Raw genomic sequence first — 12,274 nt, 5'->3', positions numbered from 1 at the left:
GATCCAGGGACCCGAGGGAAGGGGCTTGTCGGTCTGGGCCCCCTGGGCAGTAGGAGTGCCGGGTGGATGTGGACTTACCCCTGCCAGTTCTCGCGGAAAAGGAGGAAGCTGGGCTTCAGGAGCGGGAGGCGGAGGAGTGCTGGCGGAAGTGCTAGCGGGGGCAGGAGGTTCTAGGGCATGCTCACCAGCTGACTCGGGGTGACCCGTGCCATGGTAGGGGGCCTCAGCCTCCCCCCGAGGCTCCTCTCCCGAATCCGACAAGTCTTTTTGCTCTGCAGAGGACTGGGAGCAAAAAAGACAATTTTCCTTCAATGTGAATAAAGGCTGCACCACAGAACAGGGGAGGGCAGGGCTGGGTCACAGAACTAGAGGGGACTTGACCTCCAGGGAAAAGGCGAGAGCCGCCTGGGTGGACCGGCCAAAAAAGCAGGCACATGCTATTGTGTTCTGCTCAACAAAACCGGCCCTCCTGGCTGACAGAAGGGAAAAATGAAAGTGGGTTTGGTGCTGCCTGACTCTGTGAGATCCTTGTTTTCAAAACCGTGGGTGGGCCTGGCATGGAGCTACTCTGCTTATGGGCCTCCTGGAGGAAAAGCCCTCTTGGTGGCCAAGGAACAGGGACGATTATGCCAAAGACTCTTAAAATCCCTACGGGCCAATAACACAACCCCTCAAAAATACTGAGCAGGGGTGCTGGCCCTCTGCACTGCTGTGCTGGAGGAAATGGGTGGGGGGAGATGGGCCTGGGCCACCACGCAGTTCAGAGGAAGCAGGGAGTCCAGGGTCAAAGGTGTCTGCATCTCGCTAGTTCTCCCCGCATCTCTCAGTTTGTTCTGCTTGCACCTGAGATGGAGAAAGTGCTTTCCTGCCTCAGTGAGTGCAGGCGTGGGGTGACAGAGACCCTGAGAGCTGGTGTGTGGATCAGTGGGCAGGAGTTCAGCTGCAGGGGGCCAGGCACATCAACAGAGAGCCGGGGCTGGGATTCTCCCAGGAACACCCTAAACACCCGGGCAAGGGGTTATTCGGCAAACAGCCACGGTGAGAGCAAGCTGGTTCTGGAAGTCTTCCTCCCCAAGTACAACACCCTGTCATCCTTTAAGGTGGTTCCTGGGGTCCCGAGGGGCTTCCGTGGGCTGAGAGCTCCGTGGCCATACCTCCAAGGCTCTTCTCTTGAGAAACAGGTTAGGCACCTGGCGTCCTAAAACAGATGGGCTCCAGGCCCCAAACCTCACACGTGGCATTGTCCAATGACATGGAGCTGTTTCCCTCCCATGGTGACCTAAATGATCACAGGGCTATCCTGTCTCCCTGTTGCCGCAGGTGCATTTCTTTTGAATGTGAAGTGACTGACCTCTTTGGATGGGGCTAGGGCAGTACTTTTTAATGTGTAATCTAGAAACTACACGAAAAGGATGTAAGAGATCTTTCAAAAATTCTTAGGAAAGCAAAGAGCAACATAACGTTAGCTCAGCCTCCCGTCTCAAAAGTCACCAAGGGGACACCGTTACCTCTTTCTATCCAGGACAGATCCACTGACACAAATGCCTTCCCAAACCTACATGGGCCACCAACATCTGCTGTTACTTTATGGCTAGAGATTTAACACCTCAAAAGAGAAAAATTAAACCCAGAGCTCTGTGGGAGACTGCCTATCTCTAGAACCACTGGAATTTTTTAAACCCCTGCTTTTGGAATGTAAATGTTCAAATGCCCTCATGGTGACTCAAAATGCTGAACAGGAGGACCAAAAAGAAATTCATCAAGATGAAAACCATGAGATCAGAACAGGGTCCGTTTCTTCATCTTCAGTTAAATGAATGCCTCTTACAAGGGTTGGGAAGTGTCCATCACTTCTTCTCTTGGATCTATAAGACATTTCTTAGGAGAATTAACAAATGTCATTCCAGCATTTTCTATTTGGGTCCTAGCGTTTCTACTGGACAAGAAAAGTAAGCTCTCAAGAACCAAGATAAAGCCTGCAGTTTTTCAATATGTTTGGTAAAATCAGACATCAAGACTTTGCCGGACTTTGACATCATCCTAAAATACACGTGGCTGACAAAAACCATGTGCACAAGTTTGTCTCACCAACAGTAAGCCTTGAGATTAGGCCTAAATCCAGTGTTTTCAGTAACACTGTACTTTCTGCTAAGTGGAATTTCTGTAACTGCCTTCTGTCTTCTCACCAAACGGGCACCACCCTGCCAGTGTAACCCCGACGCCTCTCGCTTCAGGTTAACAAATGCTCCCAAGAGAGAGCAACTGAAAGAAACATTTAGTCATTACAAACAAGAAACAACCCACAGGAGGACCTTTAAATTCCTCCACACTGAAAAGAAAAAGAAAGAACTCTGTCTCCACTCAAGGCAGTTAAGAAAAAAGAGGTTTTATTTTTGCTCCCCAAACACAAACGCATGTCAGTGCAAGTACGTCACAGAGAGAGCCAGCCGCAGAAGATCAGACACAGGGAAGGAAGTAACAAAGTCCCTGTGCTGTCAATCTGGCTATGAATTCATCTCAGGGGTTAGGACTGGAGTGCAAACGTCCTAACTGTCCCTGGCCTCTTCTAAAAACGCGGAACAATAGGAGGATTTGGCAACCTGCCCAAGGGTAAGCGATGCCACTGGCAGTCTACATGCAGGCTACTGCCACCAATCCGTAGTCTGCTGCAAATGCAGTTTGGCATGTCAATGGCATCCAAAGAAAACGCTGCGTGGCTTTGGCACTGAACAAAAACAAAAAACTCCAGGCTGGCAGCTTAATTTCTTTCTTTTTAATCCCAAATCTCGATCATGATTCAGCAATAAAACCCGGACACACGGAGCTCTCTTCTTTAAATGGGGGGAACGGGCTCTTTTATGCCAACAGGTTGAGATTGTTACCGAAACACAAGTCAGCCAGTCTCATAGCTGATAATGGGACATTCCTGGGACAATTAGGACAATTTACAATATGGACTATATGTGGAGGATACAGCTAAATTAATGGTCATTTTCTTAGGAGTGACCTGGTATCGAGACCACGGAGGAGAATGATGCTGTTCCTAGATGCGTGCAGAAGTTTTCAGGGGAGAACGTCACAGAGGTGAAACTTCCAGCGAGTACATCAGTATCGAGGACAGGAACGGCAACAGTGAAGTGGGGTGAGGGAGAACCAAGTGCTCGCAGTGTCATTCTTTTCCAAGGATTTGAAAATTTCCAAAATAAAATTTGAAAATTTCAAAATAGAAAAGTTGAAGCAAAAAGGGGAGAGAGAAATCTGTTCAGAAAAACAAAGCAACCCCAGCAGCCCTATCCGTTCTTTCCTACCTTGCCTTCTGAAGAGTGAGAAGGGGATGGGCTGACTAACTCTGCAAGAGACCAAAACCCAAATGGCTCTCAAATTCTCATTTTCGACAGGAAAACTGTGTCTGCTTCCTGCAGGGCTGGGGAAGCCAGGGAGAAACGCAGCTAGATGCCCGCCTGCCCGGTGTTTACTTTCCACCCTATCAACAGAGGCAGCAGAGAAGGAAAGATCCCATGTCCATGTGGATGCTGTCTGCCGACAGCTGAGAGAGCGGCCCCCACAAGGGCTCCTCCTGGGCCTGTCTTCAATGCAGAGAGGTTTTCCAAATGCCCTTGCGGGGACCGTGCCTCAGAAGTGGGGAGCTGAATTCTGAAGAGCTGGAGAGCAGTTATTTTTAGAAGCCCATTTAGCATTGGCTCTGAGTCAATATTTTGACAGGGACTATACTTGCGCATTTTAAAAATGAGGCAGAAGCCTCCCTAGCCTTCCAGTTCAGGTTCAACTCCAGCATAGACCCCTTGAAGGCCGTACATGCCCTTGAATCACAAAGCGACAGAACCACAGTAGCTTCAAGAACAGTACTGAAACAGGGGCACTTTAAATTAATCTGAGCAAATATTACATTTTAGTGTTTTGTCTGGATGGCTGTCATAGGCCTTCCGGTTTAACACATTAACTGCCACGTGAGTTGTATTTAACTCACGCTAGTTTTGAGCCTGGGGCCTGTAGCTGGTTCGTGAAAATCTTACTTGTTGATGTTCTTATTGTTACAATTAATATTGATGATTTAGTTGTATATAACTCACGCACAGAAAACAAAAATGACAAATTTTTCATTAAATTAGAAAGGATCATTTTGTTTTCAAAGTTTTTATTCTGTTTTTGTAATAAAACACTGTGGCCCCAAGGAAAAAAATTTTTTTTTCTAGTGTGGCAGTCAATGTGTTAAAGGATTCCTATTACTGTTTTAAATCAAGGGTTGGCAAACTTTTTTTCTGCAAAGGGTCAAATACTAAGTATCTTCAACTCTGCAGGCCTCATGGTCTCTGTCCAAACTGCTTGTAGCAGCCACAGACTACTGTAAAGGGGGCCGGTGTGGCTACATTCCAGCAAACTATGTTTATAGAACAGGCCTGTAGCCCCAGCTACCAGGCAGGCTTAGGTGGGAGGATCCCTGGCGCCTCAGAGTTCTGATGCCAGCCTGGGCAAGAGACCTAAAAACGAACCATTTTAGGCAGTGGGCCTTACTTTGCAGACCCCTGTTTTAAACTAAAGGTGGTTCAAAAGATGATCATAATACATTTAAAAGTTCTAGAAAATCCTGATTTTACTGAATACCTGAGAGAAATGACCTAACATCTCAACTGAGCTCTAATACACATCCAACTCCTAAGACTTTAATATTGTGTCCCTAAAACCTAGAGGAAAGGCATGAGCCCCTTTATACTGATTGAACCTCCAAAGGATGGACAATAAAAACCCGCGTGACTGAGTTGTACTGGTCAGGGCCCACGGCAGAGAGAGCAGAGGTAGATGTACCTGGAAAACACCACCTGGATAACCAAAACAAAACTGGAAATCAGTTTCCACAGGTTTCCTGATTCTTGCAAAAGAATTAACTGGGAAAATTTAAGGTGAGAATGAGACAATAGTTAGAGTGACAAGCCTAGTAGAAAAGCCCAGAGGCACCCTGTGGGGGGGCAGCCACTCCCCCTTTACCCCCTACAACCCCCCTTCCCTGCTGGGCACATGAACACTGCCTAGAAAAACCAGGATACACAAAGAGAAGTTCTGGCTTCAATTCTCAGACCAAGGGACAGGATTTAAGACAGTAGCCAAGAGTCCTACATCACCGAAACAGCAGCCCCCAACCTGGGAGCCAGTCACCTGAAAGAGACAGAATCCACAGGAGCACCGAGTTGAGGAGATTCTCAAATGTCGTCATTATCGACCAGATACAAAAATACCTTAAAATGTACTGAATTCAGAATTCAGTGCAGCACTTTGTAACTATAAAAGGTTGCAATGAATATTAAATTACAACTACCACGGCGGGGCCTCAGTAGGAAGGGATCGTGCAATTTTTAGACAAATAGAGGAAATCCTCATGCAAGCTAGGGAAGCGCGGCCCCATGGTACCAACTAACTTTTGACACAACGCTGACCTGACCTTCCACACTCATCTGTCAGGGAGGGATGTAAACCGGTGGCCTCAAGGTAAGCAACCTCTAGGGCTGTCTTATCACAGAATCCTACCACCAGACCAGTCAGACCTTTGTCAGGCTACTATCAACCAGGCAAGGTGTTTCCAACAATGGTGCAATCTAAACACCCCAAATCCCAGGGGGCAAGCAACCTCCTGACAATGGATGATAAACACACAATGCAAACAAACAAACAATAATTCTAAATGCATTTATGCCAAGTTGGTTAGGGCCCCCAAAATGCCCCTAAAATATTTAAAGGCCCTGTTTATCTCTTAATTACCATTCCTCTTTCCATCCTCTCTTCCCTCCCTTCCCTTCCCCCTGCCCACCCTTCTCCCTTCTCTGTTCCTCTGCTGCTGGCTTTCCTAGTGGACAATGGCACCTCCAAAGGGAATCATTAGGAATTCGGGAGAAGCCTGCTAACGCTGTTTGAACAAGCCACGCTGAGAGCTCTCTCAGCCCTTTCCTTTCCGCAACAGACCCAGCTTGATTTGTTTCCATGGTAACCTAAAGCCACCGGGCCTCTCCCCTCCAAGCTCAGTGTGAAGTCTTAATGACCCCTGCTTAGGTGGCCCCACCTGTGGGCAGACGCAGCCATGGCGATGCGACCTGAACGAGGACTCCCTGGGAGAGAAGAAATCAGAGCAATGACGTGAAGAGAGAACGTACCGGCCCCTTACCTTTTGTCCTTTATCCTTCTGAAACACAAAGACGGGAGGAGCAATGGCAGGCTTTTCTGCAAAAAGAAAAATTGGTTTTTTTCCCCCCAACACTATATTCATACAGTAAACAAAGCTACATTGGTTTGTTATAAGGTAAATATATATATATATATACACACACACACACACACATATATATGTATGTGTGTGTGTGTGTGTATATCTAAAGCTAGCAACTCCAAAGAATATCAAATCACTTAGAACAGCTTCTTGACACGGACATGTGGGTGTGTTTGGTCTGTGAAACTGCAACGCTTGACGGCATGACAAGGCCCTTTTCTGTATCCACATTATTTATTCAATAAGCTTTTGAGACTCGCCAAGAGCAGGCATGTACACGAGGGTGGGAGTGTGGCGGGGAGTGTGCCAGCTGCTATGTGGTGCCACCAACTATGGCCCTACAGGAACGTGGTGCACAGATGCCAGATTTTTATGTGGAACCCCCTGATTTCCAACGTTGGAGACTGATTTAGTTTTTATTTTTTTAATTTGCAGGCGATAGAGTGACCGGTCTGTACTGGCTGGCCACGCTGCGTGTGCTCTTTGGAAAGCCAGCCCGGGCCACGCAGGCCGAACGTTCAACCTGACCTCTGGTGAGCACTATTAAGCAGCAAGAAGTCATGGAGTTGCTGCCAGTCTGAGAGTCCATCTGGAACATCTGCTGTTGAAGGAAGAAACACTTTGGGATGTTCTGTCACTTGATGGGATAAGAGTAATACAGCCTGCAGTTCCCATGAAACACCATTTGTCTCCTACCCAGAGGCAGCTAAATCTACAGCACTTTGCACTTGTCCTGGCGTGGGTGGCAGGCAGCTCAGGGAGCCCCCCTGGCTGTCAGGGGACATGCAGATGAGGACTGCCTTGACCCCACAGGGGAGGCCCAGGCCACACTTGCCTCATGGCCTTGGGCCTGGGTGCTCCTGGGGCCTCCTTCCCCATTCAAGCAAGAGGAGCTCTGAATGGGGCGGGGGCGGCAGGGGCGAGGCTGCTGTGTGCTGTGCACTGGGGCCTCTGTGGCGAGCGGGACTCAGGCACGGCCCTGCTCTCATGGGGCCCGCGGTCACGCACCAGCACAGCACTGCCATGAAGGCATCCGCCTGGGCTCTGGCCTGGTCTGCTTCAGTGTGCGGGGAAGGTCCCTGGGAAGAGGGGGCTGTGCTGGGGTCTCAAGAAGAGATGGAAGGGAGCGGCAGTTCGAAGGCTCAGCTCTTAGGGAGATGGGGGCAGGGGACAGCCACACTGAGGATCTAGAGGAATGCTGTAGAAGGCACTGGGAAGCAGGTGTATGTTCAGGCTGAAAGAACAGTCTGGGGAAGGGGGAGAGAGGATGGATGTGGGGAGACCAGGTGGGTGGCAACTGAAAGTGGAGAGAAAGGGATGGCACCAGGATGACCAAGCCAACACCATCCCACTCCTGCAGAAGTAGGACAGACACTGCCTTGACCTTGGGGCAACAGTCCGCAGGCAGGCAGCCCACTGATGGTGACAATCCCTCCACCCTGCTCCCCGAAACCCTGCTGCACCTTGGTCCAATTCACCACACACAGCAACGGCAAATACCGGGGTGAATGACACTGACATACACAAGAGCCAAAGGCTGCAAAAGAGCAGGTGGAGGCAGAGGGGTTTCCAAGCCTCCCTACGCAGCCATCTCTCTGGCACAGCAATATAGCTGCTGCTCGACAAGCTGGAATGAATGTGCCTATGCTGGACGATAAATGATGCCAAAGGAATGCTGCAGGGACTCTGAGGACAGAGCAGCAGCTTGTCCACACCATGTCTGCTGGGGAATCCTAAAGGCCTTGTAGTGCTGCCCCTGTACTCTACAAACCAGGCCCCAGCCCCTCTTCTGCATTCGACTCCCCACCAGCTGCAAGGTGCCGAGATACACAAGAAGCTGTTAGGATTTTGGCCATCACAGCACTGCCCAGCCCCGTCTTCTTTAGGGAACCACCCCTCCAACACCCCCACATGGTTCAGAGGGAGCCAGCCTCAGCCCTGGCTCCAGCCTGACAAGGACAGTACTGCAGGCCCCGGCCCCAGGGGACACAGCAGCATGCGATGGAGGCCTTTTGTTGGAGCCCCTGGGGAAGGGGAGCTCTCTTCCTCCTGGGGCTGCCAGCAGCCACGTGTCACAAAGGGCCTTGGACCCAGAGCCAACCCAGAGGGAAGCAGAGCCGGAGACGGAAGAGCGAATCCTGGCAACACTGGTGGAGGCCCTGAGTTGAGCTTGGCTCAAAGCTAGCCTGCACCCAGACTTGCCACCAAAGCCAAGCAATGCCAATTTCTCTTAAGCCAGTTTGAGCTACATTTCTGCCTCTTGTCACGAACAGACTCCAGCCTGACAGAGGCGCGGTCTGGCCACTGCAGACTTAATTAAACATATGCTGTCCTCGGCACTGTGGAGAAGAAACCCTGGACTAGCCAAGTGAAGCTAACATGCTTGCTTTTCTTCACAGCAATATCGCCACCTGGTCCACTGTATATTTATGGTTTGCAGTCTGTCTCCCCTGCTGAGTTACAGACTCCGTGAGTCAGAGACTCCGTTCTGCTCCCCGTGGCATCCCGTGGCCCAAGAACAGTACTTGGCATCTTGGCCAAGGGACTCAACAAATAACTGACGAAAGGAGAATGCAAGGCAAGGACATACAGTGCCAGGCTAGCAAGGGGCTGGAATTTAGGGTCATTGGGGTAGGAGCAGAAGAGCTTTCTGGTGAGAACCGTGTTGGCTAATCCTCATGTTGCCCAGAAGCGACCTTGGCCATTTGGGCAACTCTGGGAAGCCTGGGCCGCCTGTGATGCGAAGGCCCAGAGCTTTCCAGACACATAGCGGGTCCAGGGCACAGGCCAGAAGAGGACCCCTCTGATGGAGGAACATCTCTGTACTGCACCTGGGCTCGCTGCTCAGCCAGAAAGAGGAGGCTGTGGAAGGGGACACAAGGGTTGAGCTCTGAAAGCAGAACCCAAGAGAACAGGAAAGCTGGGGTGACATCCAATCAGACCCTCTCTAATACCTCCCGTCTCCCGCTCCCTGCCCTGCCACCGCTCAGACCTTCTTTCTTTCTCGGCCTCTACTCTCAGCACCTTAAATCCAGCTTCCACAGAGCAGCCAGAATCACTGGTGTGAAATGCACACTCTAAACTGCAAGGTCTTTCCACAGACCAGGGCCTGAGCTCCTTTGGACAGGCCATGTCCTGGCCACTCTCGCTCCACCTCCCACCTGACCACAGTAGTAAAGAGCCTGCTGTCCCCTGCATGCCCCACGTTTATGACGCACTCCTGGACTCCTGCTTGGTTTAGCCCCTCTGCCTAGAACACGTGCTCACCTTCTTCTGCGTGGCCAGCACTTGCCCGTGTGCAGACCTCACTCCTGCAGGAAGCTCCCAGTCTGCACTGCACGCCTGCCCCATCCTGCCCCCAGAGGCTGCCTGCCTGCTAGGGAGGCCGAGACCACAGCCATAGCACATGAACAGCTCTGCCCCAAGCACATCACATGGCGCATGCTGTGTAGACACCACCCAATCAGTGTTTGAACTAAGCCCTGTCTCTACTTGTTCACACATAGAACACCAGCTGCTGTACACGCACACAAATATTCACTAAGCCTATTCTGTGCTGGGCACCACAGTAAAAGCAAAGACCAGGAGGCTGAGGGCAGAAGACCTCTCCAGAAAACATGCGATGGGGGTTGCACGTGGTGGCCTGGCCCTGCAGGGCCCTGGCGCTCCTACAGGAGTTTATCGGTCCACTGACAGCACCTAGGACCTAAGCTCTACAGGAGTGGGGCCTCATCTGTTCTGTTCACCTCTGTGTCTTCCACGCCAAACACAGAACTTCACACATAACCGGCGCTCAGCCAGCAGTCACGGAGGGAACGAAATGCTGCATGCCACAAAGACTAGGACCCAGTGAGGCATAGCACCAACAGGATACAGCAATAGGAGACGACTGCGGCAGGACCCCAAACCCAGCCACTATACTAGGAAAGCATAGCAATGAACTTTCGTCACCTCTCCGCCCCAAACACAAAGCCTCACAGCTACACACGTTGCATTTCTGCTCAGCTCTGGGAGGCCCCAACGCCTGTCAACTGCAAACTGGTACTGATGCCCCACTGCACAAAGGATTGCCCCCCACGGACCACCGTGAGCACAGAATTTCTGCAACCACCCTTGATCGCCAGGCTGCTGCTGGTTACATCAGCGTGTAAGCTGCTACCCGAGACCCAAGTGTGGGGAACACACAGGGACCAGAAGCAGCGAGGCTTCTATGACCTGCTTTAATTCCCAGCCCAGCTTCTCTTCCACACGTCAGGGGAAAACCACCACCGGAGATTTCTAAAGACCCAGACCATCAAGAAGACCTAAAATATTGAAATATTGATCAAATGTAGGCTATTCAACCCAGATTCTGTCACATGAGTGGTTTTTTGTAAAATGGTCCAGTAAAATGCTCCCTGATCAACTTAGTATGTACAAAAGCAGTCTGCCTGGAGACTGGCTAGACACAGTAGCACAGTGAGGTTCAGGAAACCAACAGAAAAGACCTGTTTGACCAAATGCTTCCTGAAGTTCTCTGACTAGGGAAGCCACCCTTCCAGGAATCCTGTGACAGGGCCTGAGAACGATGTTTCATGGACGACTGTGGCCAACACTGGTGTGTGACGTGGGTGGGATTCAGAGCCTCTCCTGCTTGGACCTCCCCCCTCCGGGTCACCTCAAACAACGACCCTGCCTGTGGGTGGTGCAGGCTCCACTGTCTGGGTGGCGTGTGGTGCTTCCTCTCTGGCCTCACCTCGGCTTTCCAGGGCACTGCATGCCGAGTCCAGGTGGCTACGGTCCCATTCAACATCCTGCAACCAGCAGCCTCCTCCCGTCCCCTCCCCAGCTCCTGCACCCAGACGGCACCCAGCCTGAGCCCAATGAGGATCCATGTGCTGATCACAGATTCGAGCCAGCGAGAGTCCCCTGCCTGCTCCAAGCCCCCAAGAAAACAGCAAGGTGGTTGGCCTGGCCAGAAGCCCCTGGAATGAGGAGTGAGCCCCTGCTGGCATCCCATCCCCCAGTGCAGCTCCCCTCCCATCCCCTGCTCCCCTCCACCCAACTGCAGGCCCAGACCAGCTGCAATACTCAGGACAGGGCCCACGTCCTGGACGTTGCTAAGAATCCAGCAGACCTGGGCGCAGAAAGCTGGGTCATCTTTGCTCTCCTTCCAAGCCTCTGCCAGCTGCTGGGGGCCCTCTGCCCTGCAGGCCATCCTCCCGTGGCTGTGGCTGTCAGGGTGCTCTTTCCCAGCCCCACAGCTGCACGTGGGATTCACAGATTCCATCAATATTCATTCAGCACCTACTACAACTTTCAGCAAGTCCGCACATCCATGCACCCACTGCACACCAGGCACTACATCAGCCTGTGGGGACATGGCAGTGACACAGAGAGATGCATCCCTGCCTGCCAGGAGCTGGCATGAGACTTTAACTGAACATTACAAGGCAGAGGTGGCCCTGGGAGGGCAGAGCTGAGGCTCCTAACCCAGTGAGGCCGAGGAAAAGAATGAAACCAGGGAAGGCTTCTTGGAAGAGGTGCTGAGTGGAAGGACAAACAGCATTTGGCCAGGTGACCAGGAATAGGAGGAACGCGGCATCGAGAGTGAGGAGCACTGGAGAACTAGGAGGTCAGGAGGTGCCCATGGTGAGCCTGGTGCTGTGCCAGTGCTTGGGACACACCTTGAGGACAGACTGGAAAACAAGAGTTCAGTGGGTGCACCGCCACCCTGCCCTGGGCCTGAGGCCTGAACACTCACACCTGCATGGCCAGTGGAGAGGTTCCTGAAAGGCAAACTCAGGCAGTTCCTGAAATACTTTTCAAGGAAATGAGCCAAAGACCACTGCAAAGAAAAGCGGGGAGGTTCCTGGTGGAAGGTAGTCTCTTGTTCTGGAAGGACACAGGATCCCTCCTGACCCAAGGGGCCACAAATTATTCTCCCTGCAAGGAGCTGCTGTAGGTCTCTGGGGAGGGGGAGTTCAGGGAGGTGGTGGACCCCTCCTCTAAAGCAAAAAC

The 12,274-nt window shown here is 51.5% G+C and overlaps 1 protein-coding gene across 11 annotated transcripts in view; it reads right to left on the bottom strand.

Annotated features, from left to right (window-relative positions):
* RANBP3 (RAN binding protein 3) overlaps positions 1–12,274 on the bottom strand; it is a 55,423-nt gene that overhangs the window by 30,660 nt on the left and 12,489 nt on the right. For 5 of the 11 annotated variants that reach the window (XM_045548841.1, XM_045548844.1, XM_045548845.1 and 2 more), the window contains exons 2-3: positions 6,173–6,228; positions 79–282 (exon numbers count right to left, since the gene is read on the bottom strand). The exons of 1 other annotated variant lie outside the window; for it this stretch is intronic. In XM_045548841.1, coding sequence (XP_045404797.1) covers positions 79–282; positions 6,173–6,228 — 260 coding nt within the window. The remainder of the gene's footprint in view (positions 1–78; positions 283–6,172; positions 6,229–12,274) is intronic. 5 more of the 11 variants (XM_045548848.1, XM_045548850.1, XM_045548846.1 and 2 more) reach the window with 2 other exon arrangements.

This window comes from Lemur catta, chromosome 1, assembly GCF_020740605.2.
Source record: "Lemur catta isolate mLemCat1 chromosome 1, mLemCat1.pri, whole genome shotgun sequence".
NCBI classification, from domain to species: domain Eukaryota; kingdom Metazoa; phylum Chordata; class Mammalia; order Primates; family Lemuridae; genus Lemur; species Lemur catta.
The sequence above is the reverse complement of the archived record's forward strand: the minus strand, read 5'-3'. Positions and strand labels throughout refer to the sequence as shown.